Below are 19240 nucleotides of genomic sequence, written 5' to 3' on the forward strand. Positions count from 1 at the left end.
AAGTTGGATCCTCAGCACCACATAAAAATAAATAAATAAAATAAAGGTATTGTATCCATCTACAACTAAAAATATATATATTTTAAAGTCACAGTCTCCTACTGGTGGAAAAATAGCATTGTGATAAAATGTCCAAATGATTTTCAGATAAACTTGAATGAGATTAAAATTGTTCTGGGAAATCAGTTACCCAACCACTCAACCAGCTGCTGTTGGTCAGAAGCCCAGTGACTTCTGGCCTAACGGTGGCTCTCTACAGTTTTCTTTTGCTGTAAAATGTCCTTTCCAAAAGCAATCTTAGAAATGGCCCACCAGGGTCCTTCTTTTTTTTTTTTTTTTTTTAATTACTTAATTAATTCTTCTGAATTGACAACATTTTATTTATTTATTATTAACCACATGTTGCTTTTTTTTTTTTTTTAAAGAGAGAGAGAGAGAGAGAATTTCAATATTTATTTTTTATTTTTCAGCGGACACAACATCTTTGTATGTGGTGCTGAGGATCGAACCTGGGCGGCACTCATGCCAGGAGAGCACGCTACTGCTTGAGCCACATCCCCAGCCCACCAGGGGCCTTCTTTGCATGCAAGATTGCAATAAGACTTCCATGTGCTCAGAACTAAACAAACAGCAGTGGTTCATCAAGTAGCAGGCAGTAAGTGCAGGTATTCTTTCAAGAAACTCATTTTGCTGAAGCCTACTCACAGGGAGCAGAAGGCATAGACCTCCAGGGGAATCACAGCATGCCCACTCATCCATGAGACAGAGAGATGAGAAACAGATTGGTCAGCTTGTGTGTTGAAGGATACCATGAGAAGCAAAAATCAGTTGTGCAGTGGCTGTTGTTTCTGGGATTGCCAGGTACGGTGGGGCACACCCTGGGGCACACCCAGAGCTCTTGGGAGGCCGAGGCAGGAGGATCGCAAGTTCAAGGCCAGCCTTAGCAATTTAGCAAGGCCCTCAGCAATTTAGTGAGACCTTGTCTCAAAATTAAAAAATAAAGAAAAAAAGGAACCAAGGATGTAGCTTTGTTATGCTTGAATTCGGGACCCCCAAAAGACCACCAGAGACCAAGATCGATGTAAACAGCAAAGAGGTGTTTATTGCAAGCTAGCTCGGTCCTCCGCGAGCGAACACATATCAACTGGTGAAGCTGAGAGGCCCTGAGCCCAGGGTTTGCAGCAGTTTTATACATTCTTTGGAGAAGGCAGGGACCTCACATACATCATAGCATCTCTTAGCAAATCATCACACACCACGGGAAAATCAAATAACTCTAAAACATGATTAGCACATTCATTGGCGGGAACAAGTTGGGTAAGGGTGATTGGTTACTACAAGAGGGGGATTCATTTGAACTGATTGGTTTAAGCCAAGAGGGGTATTCGTGCTGAACTACATAGTTTCCCAACACCATAAACTACTGGGAGAGTCATCTGGCATCCCAGGTATTTCCCTGTCTCATGCTGATTGGTGGCTGGGAGGGGGTTGCTATGGATCCCCACCTAGCCTGACTGAGTCAGGGACACCTGGCACAGCAGATCTCTTCTGTTATTTGTAGATAAACCACTTAGCAGGATGGGAATGTGCCTAGGAGTGCTCTGTGGGTCTTTTCAAGGACAAAGGTGATGTCCCTTCCTTGGACAGGCTTTGCTTTGAGATAGAGGCTGGTTTTTCAGCTTAATGGTAAAGTATCCCTGGAGTCAATCCCCAGTACCTAAATAAATAAATAAATAGAAAAAAATGGAAGCAGCAGGAATTAACCAGGGGTAGGAAGCTGTGGAGAGATGATCAGTTTGGTTCTGGGGCTTCCCCATGAACAGCCAGAATTGCAACCATCATTGGTTAAGAAAGCAGCCTTTGCTGAAAGAGGGGTCAGTGTGCCATTTACAACTGCTGCCTCGGGTTAGGCAGCCTTATTTTTTTTGTTTTTGTTTTTTTAGTTGTAGCTGGACTCAATACCTTTATGTATTTATTTTTATGTGGTGCTGAGGATCGAACCCAGGGCTTCGTGCTAGGCGAGCAATCTACCGCTGAGCCCCTGCCCCAGCACCCCCCACCCCGTTTTCAAATTCTTAAGGGTCTCTGGATCCCATAACCTCTAGGAGGTCCTGCTGGTTCCAGCCTGGCTAACCAGGGCCCCTACTCCTTGTCCCTGGGAGCCCACTGCCCCAGCCCTCACCTGGGACAGCCAGGTCTGGGCATCCAGGATCCTCAGGAGGCTGTGGGGATGGTCTACTAGGAGGTCCAGGCAGGAGAGGCTGAGGCAGGAGGAAGGCTTGAGTTCAGGAATACAGCAGCCTGGGTAACATAGTGAGACCCATCTCAAAAAAATCAATATATCTATATATGGTGGGATCTTAACTCATTTGTCCCCTTGTCTCAGATGTGAAACACCTATAAAAACTTAAATTGAGCTGGGCACAGTGGTGCATGTCTGTAATCCCAGTGGCTCAGGAGGCAGAGGCAGGAGGATCACAAGTACAAAGCCAGCCTCAGCAATTTAGCGAGATGCTAAGCAACTCAGTGAGACCTTGTCTCTAAATAAAATACAAAATAAGGCTGGGGATGTGGCTTAGTGGTCAAGTGGCCCTGAATTCAATCCCCAGTACCCCCCCCAAAAAAAAAAAAAACTTAAATTGAGCAACATATATATACCACTCATGGTAACTGAGATCATTATTATGTTTTTAGAGGTTTATTCTTTTATGAAAAGTAAAAGGCAAATGATTAGAGCATTTGAAAAAAGATATATATTTCCATTATATTTATATGAAAAAATATATAAAGGTGGGGCTGGGGCTCTTCAGTAGCACACTTGCCTGGCATGTGTGAAGTACTGGGTTTGATTCTATCAACAGCTAAAAGAATATTAAAAATCTTAATATATATATATATATATATATATATATATATATATATATATATATATATATAAATATAAAACTAGGTTATTTTCCAAACCATTTTAATGCATCTAGGTCAAGGTTGTTGAAATATCCACAGAGTTGATTGGAAAGCAGTATGGAGATTCCTTGGAAAACTGGAAATGGAACCACCATTTGACCCAGCTATTCCTTTTCTCGAACTATACCCAAAGGACCTAAAAACAGCAGGGACACAGCCACATCAATGTTTATAGCAGCACAATTCACAATAGCTAAACTGTGGAGCCAACCTAGATGTCCTTCAGTGGATGAATGGATAAAAAATAAATGTGGCATTTATACACAATGGAATATAACTCAGCAATAAAAAGAATAAGATCATGGCATTTGCAGGGAAATGGATGGCATTAGAGAAGATTATGCTAAGTGAAGTTAGCCAATCCCTAAAAAAAAATGCCGAATGTCTTCTCTGATATAAGGGGGAGTGACTCAAAATGGGGTTGGGAGGGAGAGCAAGGGAGGAAGATTACCTCTAGATAGGGAATAGGGGTGGGAGGGGAAGGAAGGGAGAAAGGGAATAGCATGGATGGTGGAAGGAGACCCTCATCACTATACAAAATACATGTATAAAGATGTGAATTTGGTGTCAACATACCTTATATATAATCAGAGATATGATAAATTATGGTATAATAGCGTATTAAGAATTGTAATGCAAAAACAAACAAAAACAAATAAATAAAAGACATATCCACAGAGTTCAAAACTTAGCATTTTTTTTTTTTTTTTGGTACTGGAGGTTGAACCCTGTACCAAGTTACCACTGAGCCATATCCCCAGACTTTTTTATTTTTATTTTAAGACAGAGTCTTGCTAAGTTTTTGAGAGTCTTGCCAAATTTCTGGGGCTAGCCCCAAACTTGTGATCTTCCTGCTTTAGGTTCCTTTAGGAAAATATTGGGACTTAATGGGTTAATATAAATCGTTTGTGTGCTGTACTATGAATTGAACCCAGGGATGCCCTACTACTGAGCTGTCCCCATCCCTTTTTAAAAATTATTTGTTTTCAAGATAGGGTCTCATTAAATTGCCCAGGCTAGCTTTGAATTTGAATCCTCAGCTGCGTCAGTCTTTCAGGTCACTGGGATTATAGGTTTGTGCCACCACACCTGGCTAAGAAAATGTATTTCTTATTATAAGTCAAAGCTTTTAAAAAATTGAAAACCACAACCTGGTAAACTGTTTACAAATCTTTTAGATGGTACACATAACAAATAATTAATTGTTCAGTAAAGTTGATAATGATGTGGCCAGGTACAGTGGCACACACCTGTAATCTCAGCAACTTGGGAGGCTGAGGCAGGAGGATCACGGGTTCAGGACCAGTCTCAGTAACTCAGTGAGGCCCTAAGCAACTTACTGAGACCCTGTCTCAAAATAAAAACGGCTGGGGATGTGATTTAGTGGCTAAGCACCCCTGGGTTCAATCCCTGGTACCCAAAACAAACAAGCAAAAAATAACAACAATAAAAAATGATGTTGGTTTGGCTCACTGGACAACCAGATGAAGCTTCTTGGGAGTCAAAAGGGGGGCCTGTTCAGGGGCTCAGGCACCCTAGGCCCCGCCCTCCTCAGCACATTCAGAGGCTCCAGTCGGGAAAACAGAAGCACTTATAGCACAGTGAGAAAAGATGATTTTGCTACTTGAATGAAACAAGCTCTGTGGGGTAGAAGGCAGCACAGAAGTCCAGCTCTGAGGCCTGGACCCAACTGCTTCTTGCTGCTGACTTGGTTCAGCAATGAATTTTCATTGTGGACCTCTGCATACTGGAAATGACCAGCCCTGACAATGTATTCACATGATCATGTTTTTATAAAACTTGCAAAGGTTGGGCTTTTTAGCCGGAATTGGTCAAGCCTGCTATCTTTCTGCACTGTGACTTCCTCTTCATGACATTTTCCCTCCTGTCAGGGCCTCAGTGTGGCCTTATGAATATGTGTGTGTGTGTGTATATATATATATATATATATATATTTTTTTTTTTTTTTTTTTTTTCTTAAAGAGAGTTGGCAAAATCGTATAAGCTTCAGACCCCACAAAACTCAGATCGGCCTCTACCTCCGTGTTTGGCAAGAGGGTCAGAGTTGGGGTGGGGCTGGACAGTTGACCTCAACAGTCCTCAACTTCCAATACATGGTTCTCAGAGCAGTCATTACTGAATGCCGGTGGGTGGGTACATATTCTCTTTCTTTTTGAAATTTACTATTAATATTTTAAGTTGTAAACCAAAAAAACGTAAATGAGGTTAAAATTAAAAAGTCAAAGACAATTTTATTCAGGTGGAGAATAGATTTGCAAATCAGGAAAATGCAGGCTCAGTTAGACCAAACCAGTGTCTACAGAAGAACAGATGGCTTGGGCTTTTATCAAGTCCAGCAGTTGGAAACTGATGCAAATAAGGATGGGGTTTCTCAAACCTTGCAAGGTATTGTTAGATTCTGGAAAATATTTCCCTCTGGCTGACTCAGGTCCTGACACAATGTCTGCATGGCAGACAGTCTTCCTCCTGCCAGAAAAATCTCCAAGGCACAGGAAAGGGTTTTTCTCCCTCTTAAAAAACAAAAAACAAAACAAAACAACAACAACAAAAACCTGCAGTCATGAGGCTGGGGATGTGGCTCAAGTGGTAGCTCGCTCGCCTGGCATGCGTGCAGCCCGGGTTCGATCCTCAGCACCACATACAAACAAAGATGTTGTGTCTGCCGAAAACAAACTAAAAAATAAATATTAAAAAATTCTCTCTCTCTCTCTCTTTAAAAAAAAAAAAAAAAAAAGTTAATTAAAAAAAAAAAAAACCTGCAGTCATTTGGCTTTTATCAAAGTGAACATAGGAAAAAATAAAACAGAACAATGAACACAATGCACCCTGAGTCACCAACCCACTCTAAAATTTCAGACCCTTGTCTCAAAAGAATAATACTACAATTTCTGGTAGGTCTTTCCAGAAATTATATACCTATATTCCATATTCAATGGAAGCATATATTCTTCTGTATTTACTAGACTTGAACAATCTTTCAATATCAACATGTAGAGTTTGTCTTATTATTATTATTCTTGGGGGGGGGCACTAGGTACTGAATTCAGGGTGCTTCACCACTGAGCCACATCTCCAGCCCTTTTTTTAAAATATTATATTCGTTGTTGAGGGACCTTTATTTATTTATATGTGGTGCTGAGAATGGAACCCAACGCCTCCCACATGCTAGGCAAGCATTCTACCACTGAGCCACAACCCCAACCCCTGCTCTTTAAAAAAATTTTTTTGGGGGCTAGGGATGTGGCTCAAGCGGTAGCGTGCTTGCCTGGCATGCGTGCGACCCGGGTTCGATCCTCAGCACCACATACAAACAAAGATGTTGTGCCTGCCTAAAACAAAAAAATAAATATTAAAAACAATTTAAAAAAAATTTTTTTTTTTAATTGTGAGACAGGGTCTCACTTAATTGCTTAGTGCCTCACTAAGTTGCAGAGGCTGGTTTTGAACTTGTGATCCTCCTGACTCAGTCTCCAAAGTCGCTGTGATTACAGGTGTGCACCACCACTCCCAGCTTGACTTCCTATTTTTAAGCACTGCATAGATTGCATGTTCCCAGATTAATCTAACCACTTGAGGTGATTTCACCATGACCATCCTTAATTCACCACACTGTCCTGCAAGGCCCAACCTGGTCTTCTTGTGCAGGACTTCACCATGATCTTTCCTAATGCGACAGTTTTTATTCCTTTCTGTGGAACTGTGAAGAGTGGGTGGTGCCTTGCTGTGTTGTAGACTTCAAGAGTGCATAGCCCTTTGTTACTCTATGTTACAAAGCAACAGTTTGCCCATTTTGAGTACAAGTACCAAAGCAAAATGGCTGGGTAACTTGTCTGGGCAAGATAGCCACCAGATATTGAATATACAGAAGTTATTGAAAGAATAACCCCCAGCTGCACAGCACAATCAGAAGACATAAATTAGCTGGGTGCAGTGGTGCACACTTGCAATCCCTGTGACCTGGGAGGTTGAAGAAGGATTGCAAATTCAAGCCAACCTCAGAAACGTAGCAAGAACCTGTCTCAAAATAAAAATTAAAAGCACTGGGGATGTAACCCAGTGGTAAAGTGCTCCTGGGCTGCATACCCAATACAAAAAAAAAAAAAAAAAAAAAAAAGCCTAAACTGAAGCTGGGAGTGGTGACACACAGTCGCCTGTAATCCCAGCGACTTGAGAGGCTGAGGCAGGAGGATCTCCAGTTCAAAGCCAGCCTCGGCAAAAACGAAGTGCTAACTTCATTCAACTTAGTGAAACCCTGTCTCTAATAAAATACAAAATAGGGCTGGGGATGTGACTCAGAGGTTGAGCTCCCATGAGTTCAGTCCCAGGTACCCCGTCCCCCCAAAGGGCCTAAACTTATCAATCTTGCCAATAAAAAAACTGCTCACCTGTAAACTTATCAAATTAAATCAGAAGCACATGGATGCTTGGAGTTTCCAAATCCACCTCAGATAAATCAGGCCCACAGACTCACCAGTCTCCCAAGAGGTAACCCCCTCACCTGAATCAGGTGAAAGAAGCAGCACCTATTACAGTGGGATACCACACATCCACCGGTCATCAGACCATTTGGTGAATGGTCACCAGACCTACAGTCAACCTCCCTGTACTGCTCCTTCTCCCTCATCCATATGGCCATACTTGCAAACAGCCTGTTGTCTGGACCCTAGTCTAAACTCTGGGCCTTCAGAGCTCTGTGCTCTGAACAAGTTCGATGGGTTCCCATTCCTTGCAGGGGCTGTTTTGCGTTTGCATCTGTTCTCTGACTTTGTTCTTGGTGGGCCTCTTGTAACCCCATGGCAGCCTTAACCTTTCTTAGCTTTTCTGTACTCTTATCAGGTGATACTTTGTTTCTAGGTCAGTGGTTCTAGAACTCTTTTTTTCTTACATTTTTTTTTTTTTTTTTAGTTATTGATGGACCTTTATTTTATTCATTTATTCATTTATTTATTTATTTATTTATTTTTAAAGAGAGAGTGAGAGAATTTTTTTAATATTTATTTTTTAGTTCTCAGCGGACACAACATCTTTGTTTGTATGTGGTGCTGAGGATCAAACCCGGGCTGCATGCATGCCAGGCGAGTGCTCTACCGCTTGAGCCACATCCCCAGCCCTTATTCATTTATTTTTATGTGGTGCTGAGAATTGAACCCAGTGCCTCACACATGCTAGGCAAGTGCTCTACCACTGAGCCACAACTCCAGCCCTCTAGAACTCTTTTTTTTAAAAATATTTATATTAAATATTTATATTTTTTAGGTGTAGATGGACACAACACAATGCCTTTATTTTTATGTGGTGCTGAGGATCTAACCCGGGTCCCGCCCATGCTAGGCGAGCGCTCTACCAGCCACAATTCCAGCCCTAGAACTTTTTAATGGGACTTCTCACTTGAGCAGAAGGAAGACACAACGCTGACCAAGAAGGCTGAACTGGGTAAAAGAGAATATTCGTTTTTTCTTTTTTTTTTTTTTTTTTGTTGTTGTTGTTGGTACTATTTAGAGACAAGGTCTCACTGAGTTGCTTAGCACCTCCCTTTTGCTGCTGCTGGCTTTGAACTCGAAATTTTCCTGCCTCAGCCTGGGATTACGGTGAGCACCCACCACCATGCCCAACCAAGAGAGTTTTCTTTAAGTGAAAAGGCTATTTATAATGGGGACTAAGGTTTAGGAATGTTAATTGGAACATTTCAAAGAAGGTTTTCTTTACCTGGTGAGCACTTCAACCCTGATGGAGAGGTAGGTAACTGATCATCCAGGTGCCAAATATTTACATCTAATATAGATGTTACATGTCACATCTTGTATAAATGTTTCTTTTTTGGGGGGGCGGGGTGGGGGGATACTAGGGACTGAATCCAGGGGCGTTTGATCCCTAAACTACATCCGGGTTCCATTCAGTCTTATTTTTTGAGCCAGAGTCTCTAAGTTGCTCAAGTTGGCCTTGGACTTGTGGATCCCTCAACCTCCGGAATAGCGAGTAGCGGGGTTACACGTGTGTACCACTATGCCTAGCTTTGAATTTGATATTCAATAAATTTTGACTTCCTGGAACAAACCCAACGGTACTATGTTAATGACTTGCTGACAGTATCTCCCTTAAAAGCTAAGTCTGGCAGATGCTGCCACATGTCAGGGAATCAGTTCACTTAAAAATCAAACCCTGGGGCTTGGGGATGTGGCTCAAGCGGTAGCGCGCTCGCCTGGCATGCATGCGGCCGGGATTGGATCCTCAGCACCACATATAAACAAAGATGTTGTGTCCGGCAAAAACTAAAAAATAAAAATATTAAAAAAAAAAAAAAAAAAAAAAAAAATCAAACCCCTGTGGTTGGAGTCTTGGCTCAGTGGTAGAGCACTCTCGCCCAGCTTGTAGAGGCACTGGGTTTGATTCTAGCACCACATATAATAAATAAATTAAAGGTCCACTGACAACAAAAAAAATTTTAAAAAATCAAACTCTGATCCTTTGATACACTAGAACAGCCACGAGTGGACCTGAAGACCCTCATAATCTACCCCCAAAGACTGACTTGGAGGTGGAGGGAGTTTGGAGAACTACAGGGGCAGTGGAAGCGCCCAGTGCTGAATCATGAGCTAATATGAGTCAGCTCAATTTTGAAAGTCATATTATCTGGCTGCCGGTCTAGCAGGGTGCCAGGTTCCATTCAGTCTTGTAAATCTTGCAGGGCTACCAGGCAGCAAAGCTGGAACATTCTAAAGCCAGCAGCGCCACTGCGAGGCCAGCTGCAATGGAGGCAGAGGTAGGTGGGCACCCGCTCTACGCAGCAGGCCGGGCCTCGGGTGCAGCCTCCGCTCCCCAAGAAATTCTCACACCTCGGAGAGTCTGGATTTGGGTGGATTAAGGGGTGGCAGTTTGTGCTGACTCTATTAGCCCAATATGCCCTGGAAGGGGCTGGGTCTTCCGTTTATCTGTAGGGCTGCGTCCACTAGCCATGTCCGGGGGCAGAGCCGCACACAACGTGCCCCCAAAACGTCCGTGAGTGAACGAAGGCGCCCCACTGAGTGACTGAGCTGCAAACACCACATTTATGGTACATTCTGCCGGTGTAGGCTTCATGAACGCGAGCCCGGTCTTTAGAATTAAGATCAATGCAAGGAGACAAACTACTGACAGCGACCCTTCTGAGGAGGCGGGGTAGGGAGCACACCGGCTGATGGTTATGCAAATAATGGAGTCCAGCCGGGCCTCTGGTCTCGAAGACTACAAGTTCCAGAATGCATCTCCGGTCCCAACGTAGGGAGAGATCGAGGCTAGGAGAGCATTGCCTGCTGGGAATCGTAGTGTTGGGCTTGTTTGTGATGCAGGAGTTACTAGTGGGGAGGGGGAAAGGTAGTACACTGTTACCACGTGACACTCGGGCTCATGTGGTTGGTCCAGCCTCCGCTCGGGAGCTGTGATTGGCTGGATCTAATACGAACGACGCCACTAGGGGCGGGCCACAGAGGGGCGCAGGCGCATTGCGTTGCGAGTCTCGGGACCCCTCTCGAAGAGACTATGGCGCTCAACAAGAACCACTCGGAGGGCGGCGGAGTGATCGTCAACAACACTGAGAGGTGAGAACACTGCGGAAGGATCCTGGAGAACCGAAGGACGGGTGTCCAGACGGTGGGCAGTGGGCGGTGGGCGGTGAGGAATAATCCTGAAGGAGAGAAATTGATGGAGCGCGGTGTGGGGGGTAACGGCCGGGGGCGGGGCTGCTGCTATCAGCTGGGGGCCGGGGGCCGGGGGCGGGGGTAGGGCGGCGGGATGGGGACAGGGTTTGGGGCAGGCAGTGGGGCCTAGGGGCGCTGCTTGAGCCTTTTGCTGAGAGGCGCCTTTAAAAAAAAAAAAAAAAATTGCTGTTTATCAGGCGTTTACTGTGTTGCTACTACGCGGCAGCCACTGCGCCTCTTCTGAAATACGTAAATCTTGTGCGGTAGGTACTATTATGCACACGTTACAGGTAGGAAAATACAGACCCAGGGAGGTTAAATAACTTGACCTAGATTTGAAGTCTGAATAACAGATGGGAATTCCAAAAAAGAGGTCTTGACCCCGGTGTCAGTAGGCTTAACAGTAAACACCCTTTGAGTGTATTCCAAAACAGCTCAGGTTTCAAGTGAAAAATCTCAGACCCCACAGGTAAAATTAAACAGGTAACGTTTGTCAACTGCCTAAAAGTCGCTGGTGTGAGTCTGAGCCCTTGTAAGGGTTAGTCTCTTTCCTTTTTTTAAAAAAAAGTTGAGGGACTGGGATTGTGGCTCAGTGGTAGAGCGCTCGCCTAGCACATGCAAGGCCCTGGGTTCGATCCTCAGCACCACATAAAAATAAATAAATAAAATAAAGATACTGTGTCCAACTACAACTAAAAAATAAATATTAAAAAAAAAAAAGTTGATACTTTTAATCTCATTTTATTATTAGTTACTGGTTCTGTCTCTTATTTAATTTATTTTTTAAATTTTATTTATTTTTTATTTTATGTATTTTAATGTGGCACTGAGAATTGAACCCGGTGCCTGCTGAACAGGATGCCTCACATATGGAAGGCAAGCGCTCTACCGCTGAGCTACTACCCCCACCCCAGACTCTTTCCTCTTGAATGCTTTTGGCTAATATCACTCCACGGAGCAGAGGTTCTCTGAACTTCAGAGTTCTTTCTGATCTACCCTCCTCACCACTTCCCAATGCATTCTCTCTCTCTTCTAATTCCTGGGCTGCTGCTTGAAGGTAGAAGAGCTTAGGAGGAAAAGCTGAGTCTACAAGGGAAACAGGCTGGAGCCAGAGCCTTCACCCAGCTAAGGCCATTGCCTAGACTGGGACCTGTCACTTAGAAGACTTGATTAGTCAGATGGGAAGGCCCAGGGTGACCCAGACCTCAAAATGCAGACTTTCTGTCCACCTTACCCTCTTTAGGGTCTGATGGTCTTGGTGAATACTTCTCTTATTGTGCCATTTCTCTTCCCATTTACTCCTTTCTGGTCAAGAAAGTTCTGATATTTGGGAGAAGGAAGACAATGGAACGGGTGAACTTGGACCTTTTGATCATGTAATCTGAGAAACCTCACAGTGCTTACTGGTTTATTGCGTTTCTGAGTGTGAACCAGTTCCTGGGCCTGCACACTTTGGATTCCATTTAGTAACATCTACCAAGCCTGTTTTTCTTAGTGTGACTTTTTGTGTGTGTGTGTGGTACTGAAGAGTGAACCCAGGGGCACTGTACCACTGAACTATATCCCAGCCCCCCCCGCCCTTTTTTTTAATACAGGTTTTCCCTAAGTTGCCCAGGCTAGCCTCCAACTTGTGATCCTTATGCCTCAAGCTCTGCAGCAGAGGGGTTTTTGGCATGTGTCACCCTTCACAGCTTAGTTCCTTGTTTTGGAAAGCACTTCAGCATCATTTCTGGGAAAAAAAAAAAAAAAAAGCATCTACTGAGGGTGCTGACACACATCTGTAATTCCAGCAACCCAGGACTAGGGATGAGCTCAGTGGTAGAATGCCCATAGATTCAATCTCTAGTATCAAATAAATAAGTCTGTAATAATTGAAGTTTAAATGCAGTGTTTAAAATTTAATATTTAAAATGGCAAACTTTGCCTGGTGCAGTGGTGCATACCTGTAGTCCCAGCTACATGGTAGGGTGAGGCAGGAGGATCACAAGTCCAAGACCAGCCTGGGCAACTTAGCAAGACCCTATTTCTTTTTTTTTTTTTTTTTAACATTTATTTATTTAGTTAGTTCTTGGCGGACACAATGTCTTCGTTTGTATGTGGTGCTGCGGATCGAACCCGGGCTGCATGCATGCCAGGCAAGCGCCCTCCGCTTGAGCCACATCCCCAGCCCAAGACCCTATTTCAAAATAAAAAATAGAAAGAAAGGGCTGGGGTGTAACTCAGTGGTAAAGCATTCCTGAATTCACTCCCCAATATCCCCCCCTACACACACACACACACACAATGGTGAACTTCATTTTTTTGTGATGCTGGGGATTGAACCCAGGACTTCATGGTAAATTTTATTTTTTAATTCATGAACCGAAAGCTGTGAAATGTCCTAGAGAAATGCACACACACCATCGTTTCAAGAACTCATGGACCAGCATCTCTGCTGACCTAGCTTAAGAAGCCCCTATGTATGTATGGGAGCCCTGGAGAAAGCAATGTGTGGAATCATGTCTTAGAGTCTTAAATGTGTTCATTTATTAGGCTTAAAAAGTCAACAAAGCTGGGCATGGTAGTGCATACCTGTAATCCCAGCTACTTGGGAGGCTGAGGCAGGAGGATCGTGAGTTCAAAGCCAGCCTCATTAATGGCAAGGCGCTAAGCAATTCAGTAAGACCCTAACTCTAAGTAAAATAAGAAATAGGGCTGGGGATGTGACTCAGTGGTTGAGTGTCCCTGAGTTCAATCCCCAATACCCCTCCAAACAAACAAACAAAATAACAAAAATAGAACATCTGTCACAGGACTTAAAACAGCACCTTGAAGGATGAGCCCTGCAGTTCTGCTACTGTGCTGGTCACTTGGGTTCTGTATGAATGGGGTTTGGGAAAATTCTGTGGACCCAAACTTGCTCAACTCTTCCATGGCTGTCTTATGATTTCTTTGCAGCCATGTTGGAATATGCTGGGCAACCTCACCCAGTGTCTGGGGGTAACAGATGACATCTCCAACTATCTCATTATAGCCTCTCTTCTTTTCTTATCACAGCATCCTAATGTCCTATGATCATGTGGAACTTACATTTAATGACATGAAGAATGTTCCAGAGGCCTTCAAAGGGACCAAGAAGGGCACTGTTTACCTTACCCCTTACCGGGTGAGTTGCGCAGCAGGACAGTTGGATTGGAGGCTGATTGCATTTGGAGGGTGACATGTGTCTTAGCCTCTGCCTTGTGAGTCAGCTGACCTCTGAACCCTGATGAATATTGGTGCCTTGTTCCTCCTGTTTCTCTTGTCACATGCTCCTGGATTCTAGAATCACCTGACTCTGTGCAGCTGAACTACTAGGCTGTGAATTCATGCAGATTCCAGAGCCACTGTCAGAAAAATCTGTCTAGGGCTGGGGATGTGGCTCAAGCAGTAGCGCGCTTGCCTGGCATGTGCGGGGCGCTGGGTTCGATCCTCAGCACCACATAAAATAAAAGATGTTGTGTCCACCGAAAACTAAAAAAAAATATATTAGAAAAACAATTCTCTCTCTCTCTCTCTCTCTCTCTCTCTCTCTCTCTCTATCTATCTATCTATCTCTCTTTAAAAAAAAAAAAAAAAAGAAAGAAAAATCTGTCTAGGGTTGGATGCAGCTGCTGGGATGACTTGGGCCTAGAGTAGCCTGAGGCTTGTGTGTGTATCCAGAGGGATAGATGTGGTAAACAGGATACAGTAGCATGGCCACAACTTCCGGACTGGGCACTGAGCCCAGCAGAACCCTGCAGAGAGAAATGCCAGACAGCAGAATGGGCCCAGCCTGCATTTACCATACAGACTCCGAGGGTAACACAAAATGTGTAGTCTCAGAAAAAAGTCACTGCCTGTAGCTAGCTACTAGTGAGACTTCAAGATGGCTGGAGGAAGGGGAATACATCTTTAGGTGTCTGTCACCGTAACTTACATAGGTAGGGACTCAAAATCCCATCTCTGGAAACTCAATTGATATCTTCAGTTAAATTGAATATACCTGGTGGTTTTGAAACCCAAGGGGTTCTCCAGGCACAGGACAGGAGATCTCTTGTTGCCATTGGGCAGAGTGTCATCTGCAGGAAGGTCCCAAAGGCCCTTTCTCCAGAGCTCTGAGGCCCTGCTACTCCATCGTTCTCTAAAAGGCCAGGCCAAGCCTCCCCTGTCCAGGCCCCTGCCTGCCTGTCCCTGCCTATGCTTCCCCAGCTTTGGAGGTCCTTTCACGTCTGCACCATGTCTGCCATCTTCTCTCTTACTTAACTGAAGCAGTTTGTCCAGTTCACATATTCTGTCTGTGATTGGGACATTGTTCTTGTGACTTCCACGCCTAGCCTCTCCAGGGTGCATGTGACTCTGTCCAGAAGCATCTGGTGCAAAGAGAGCCCTGAGCCTGCTGGGCCTGGCATGGGCACCAGCTCCCAACTGGGAATAGACTCCACACACAGGAAGCAGGTGGGAAACAATGGCCTAGCAGGCTGCAGTTCCAGCACTAATGGCCCTTGTCCTTTCCCACCACAGGTCATCTTTCTGTCCAAGGGGAAGGATGCCATGCAGTCCTTCATGATGCCATTTTATCTCATGAAGGACTGTGAGATCAAGCAGCCTGTGTTTGGTGCAAACTACATCAAGGGGATGGTGAAGGCTGAAGCAGGAGGTGGGTGACAAGGATGCTCAGGGACATCAGTGCTGCCTTGGGAACATCCCCTTCAGACTCTTACTGCCCCAGCCTTGTCCCCTTCAAAAGGAATATCTGGGCTGCCAGCTGACCAGCCTGTGTGGGTTTTTAGTTGCCAAGAGCTGGGAAAGGCTGGCATAAGAGTTGGCAGTTCAGATCACCTCTTCAGAGAATAAAATCAGCAAAAAGACCAAAAACTAAGTAAGATGCCTATTGTGCCCTGGGGAGCATGTGCAGATTTTAGATGGGGGAAGGAGCTGTGTCCTGTTTTTGGAGGGACCTTCTCCTGAGAACAAGCAGAGGCAGCTGCCCTCTGGGAAGCTGGAGAAGCCCTGCCCTGTGGCTGACTTGTACAGACACTGGAGACCTCCTCATGGACCCTGCCTTCCCTTCACACCCACCTAGGCCCAAGCTTTCTCTTGGTTCCCCTTTGGACAGATGCCAAGCTAGAGGGACCAAGGTTCATGCTTAGGCCCCCTCAGAATGAGAGGTCTGCTCTGAACTTGAAAGGCAGTTAATGCTGAGTGCTCTTGCTCTTGGAAGCTGCCTGGTACTTCATTGGGGGTCAAAAGAAACCCCTTAGTATTAGCTCTAAAGCTAAACCATGTGGACTTTGTGCCTGTTACCTCAGGGGACTGGGCTGGAAGGTCAAGCTTGTTTCAAGAAGAAGCCTTTGTTCCAAAGGGGGAGGCGGTGATAGCAGGAGCCAGGCCAGTCTGCAGCACCAGGGGCATAGGCTTGGGAAGCAGCCCTGTCTATGAGGAGGAGGCAAGAGAAAGCCTGGCTTTATCCTGCAGGCTTTGGGGGCATTAGGTGGGACACTGAAGAATGCGAAGAGCCATCTGTTTCAGTGTACCTGTTTTCTTTTCCTGCACTGTTCATTTGCTGTCTTGTCCCCTTCATAGGTGGCTGGGAAGGCTCCGCTTCATACAAGTTGACCTTCACAGCAGGGGGTGCCATCGAGTTTGGTCAGCGCATGCTCCAGGTGGCATCTCAAGGTATTCAGGCTCTAGAAATTAGGGGCCAAGGACACATAGTACATGTGGGTTTTTTGTTTGATCGGGTTTCCTTTTGTTTTATAAGCATCAGAAGATATATCTGACCCTGCTGACCAGGGCTGGGAGTTGGGAACAAAGCCTGTAATTTCTGCTCGGTCCTGTACCTCAAAGCCTGGGCCTCTTCTGCCTGGAGCAGGTGTACTACACTCTGACAGATCTATTTGGACTTGACATTTTACTGTGGCCTCACAAAAACAAACAAAAAACCCAACCATTAAACCATTAAGCAACCATTTTAAATACCAAGTACTGTGTTCAGCAGACAGCCTCATCTGGCTCCTCCTCTACCCCTCCCAAGCCTCCTTCCTTCCCTCCATTCACCTCCATCCCTGTCCCCCTCTCTTGCCTTGCCTCATCCCTGACAGAGCCAGACCCAAGTATGGGTGGAGAGTGGAACAGAGGGTAGGCCTGTCTGCTGGCACATTCCTGGGTGCCAGCAACTCCCCAGCAGACAGTGGGGCCGCCCTCTGCCAGCCCCGAGGAAGGTGGCACTCATCTCTCTCTCCCCTTGTGCTTATAGCCTCCAGAGGTGAAGCCCCCAATGGAGCCTATGGGTACCCTTACATGCCCAGCGGGGCCTATGTCTTTCCCCCGCCAGTCGCCAATGGAATGTATCCCTGCCCTCCTGGCTACCCCTATCCACCGCCCCCACCTGGTGAGTGTGTCCTTTGCTGCCCACCCTCAGCCCACCCACCCACTCAACCACTAACCGCTTCTCCCAGGCCAGGGGGTGCAGAGGGGAGACCCGTAACTAACAGATGCTGGAGAGGTACAGAGGCTGCCCCTGAGGAGCTATATGGGGCAGCTCCCAGGAGGCAGCCTTCTGAGGGAGCCAGACCTGACTAGTCTCTTGGGTCCCTGTTGCTCTCTTGCCAAGCAGAGTTCTATCCAGGAGCTCCTGTAATGGATGGGGCCATGGGATATGTGCAGCCCCCACCACCACCCTATCCTGGACCCATGGAGCCTCCAGTCAGTGGCCCTGATGTCCCCTCCACTCCTGCAGGTAAGGCCACTGGGCTGCTAGCAGTCCTTTGAAACCAATCCTCTCTTCTCTAGGACCTAGGACCTTGCAGGAGCCCCTGGCCTAGGAACCAGCAGGGAGGTGGCCTGGTGGTGAAAAGCTAGATGCTAGTTCTCTCTGTCCCTTAGGTAGCTGAGTGACCTACTTATTCGGCTCAGGCTCCTTCATCTATAAACAGATGGTCTTGGGGCCACTAGTGGGCTTGTGTCAAGGGTTAAGGCATGTAAGGTACTGGAAAAAAAGTGCCAGCATGTGGCAGTTGCTTAGAAAACTCAACTGCCGCTTTTTTATTGGTGGTCTGGGTCACCAGCATTACTGCCCTGAGCCTCTGGGGCTGGGAGGAGAGGGCTTGCCATCAATGCTTACTTTGTGTTTGCTCTCCAGCTGAGGCCAAGGCCGCAGAAGCAGCTGCCAGCGCCTATTACAACCCAGGCAACCCACACAACGTCTACATGCCCACGGTGAGTGGGAGTGGCCATCCCCTCGGCCATAAAGACAGGGAGTTGGGCGGGAAGATGGGCCTCCTCTTATTCTAAGAACCTTCTAACATGATATTTCCTTCCTTCTTTAGAGCCAGCCTCCACCACCTCCCTACTACCCTCCAGAAGATAAGAAGACCCAGTAGACCCCGCCTACTTCCCTGTCCCCACCTCATGGGCCTTCCCTACCCCTCCTTGTGGGACTGCATCTGGCTGGGGGAGGCCAGGGAGGACCTTATTCTTCCCCAGGTCTGATTATAAAGAGTTACCAGGAACTAGTGTTGTAGGAACGTAGGGCTCTGGCCTCTGGAGAGGTGTCCCCCCAGCTTCCCACACTAGCTCAGCCCACAGCGCCCCTCTTACCATTTCTGGGGCTGTCCTTGGGAGCATGGGGTTCCCCTTGTTCCTGTTTCACTCTAGTAGTTCCTTCCCACAGAGGGACTCTCTGGCCACCTCCTCTATTGCAGTCCAGCCCCTTGGTCTGGTAGCCATTCTGCACTCAGCCTTGTGAGCACCCCCAGACCAGCCACATGTCTTCCCTGTGGGCCAAGAAGGCCCTACCAGGCTCAACTCACATTCCCTCCCCTGTCTGTGCTTAGCTCTGGAAGGCCACTGTCCCACCTGACCATCAGTCCACATTCCATTCAGCCAGGCCTGCCTTCCCTGTCCGTGGTCATTCTGTTGCCACTTCTGATTGCAGGAGATTTACAACAAGCCTCCAGGGTTTAGTGGCTTCAGGGGAAGCCCACTGCTGCTGGGGATGAGGCTCCTCTGTTCTCTTGCTAGTGTTTCTGGAATTTGTTTTCCCTCTAGTCTCTTCCCTCTACGAGGGGCTTCTCAACTGGAGCTGAAGAGTGCATGTCCATCCCATCATGCCATTTGGGGGCAGCGGGGTGGGCTCAGAACAAAGGGCCCCCAACCCTACATGCTGATCATAGCCTGCTGCCAGCCCCTCCCTTTAAGCATCATGCCCCCTGGATGCATGGAGATTCGCTTGTTTGTTCCTGGACCGGCCACGAAGTGAGGAGAGATGGTTATTTAAAGAGAATTCCCTATTTATTTGACAAAAAAAAAAAAAAAAAAAAACCAGTTAATATATTAATGTAAAATAAACCCTGTTTGCACCTTGATTTGTTTGCTAAAACTGTGAAATAGTAAAAATGAAATAACTGGACCTTTCTGGCTGTGTGTGCTGATCAAGGGGAACCTTTTGAAGAAGAGCTGTCGAGCTGCTGAGGAGACTCTTCCTTCCTGGAGCGAGAACCCCTTGTTCTCTGGGCCACCTCCCCACTGAGGCCCATGCACCTGGCTGGGGTGGCCAGTGGTGCCGCCCAGCACCTGGG

The 19240-nt window shown here is 46.1% G+C and overlaps 1 protein-coding gene across 1 annotated transcript; it reads left to right on the forward strand.

Moving 5' to 3' along the window:
- Positions 1 to 10452: 10452 nt before the first annotated feature.
- Wbp2 (WW domain binding protein 2) lies at positions 10453 to 19052 on the forward strand. The gene is made up of 8 exons (XM_076869397.1): positions 10453 to 10562; positions 13698 to 13806; positions 15183 to 15318; positions 16245 to 16337; positions 16918 to 17052; positions 17278 to 17400; positions 17803 to 17879; positions 17990 to 19052. The coding sequence occupies exons 1-8, from the start codon at positions 10504 to 10506 to the stop codon at positions 18041 to 18043; spliced, it is 786 nt and encodes a 261-aa protein (XP_076725512.1). The 5' UTR covers positions 10453 to 10503; the 3' UTR covers positions 18044 to 19052.
- Positions 19053 to 19240: the final 188 nt, after the last annotated feature.

The sequence above is a fragment of the Callospermophilus lateralis genome, chromosome 11 (assembly GCF_048772815.1).
Source record: "Callospermophilus lateralis isolate mCalLat2 chromosome 11, mCalLat2.hap1, whole genome shotgun sequence".
Lineage (NCBI taxonomy): Eukaryota > Metazoa > Chordata > Mammalia > Rodentia > Sciuridae > Callospermophilus > Callospermophilus lateralis.

Bases quoted from the DNA above. Each gene is read 5' to 3' on its own strand.
- Wbp2 (XM_076869397.1), top strand. From the start codon at position 10,504: ATGGCGCTCAACAAGAACCACTCGGAGGGCGGCGGAGTGATCGTCAAC. The intron at 16,338-16,917 runs GTATTCAGGCTC...TTGTGCTTATAG, and splicing joins GCTCCAGGTGGCATCTCAAG to CCTCCAGAGGTGAAGCCCCC. The intron at 17,880-17,989 runs GTGAGTGGGAGT...TTCCTTCTTTAG, and splicing joins ACAACGTCTACATGCCCACG to AGCCAGCCTCCACCACCTCC.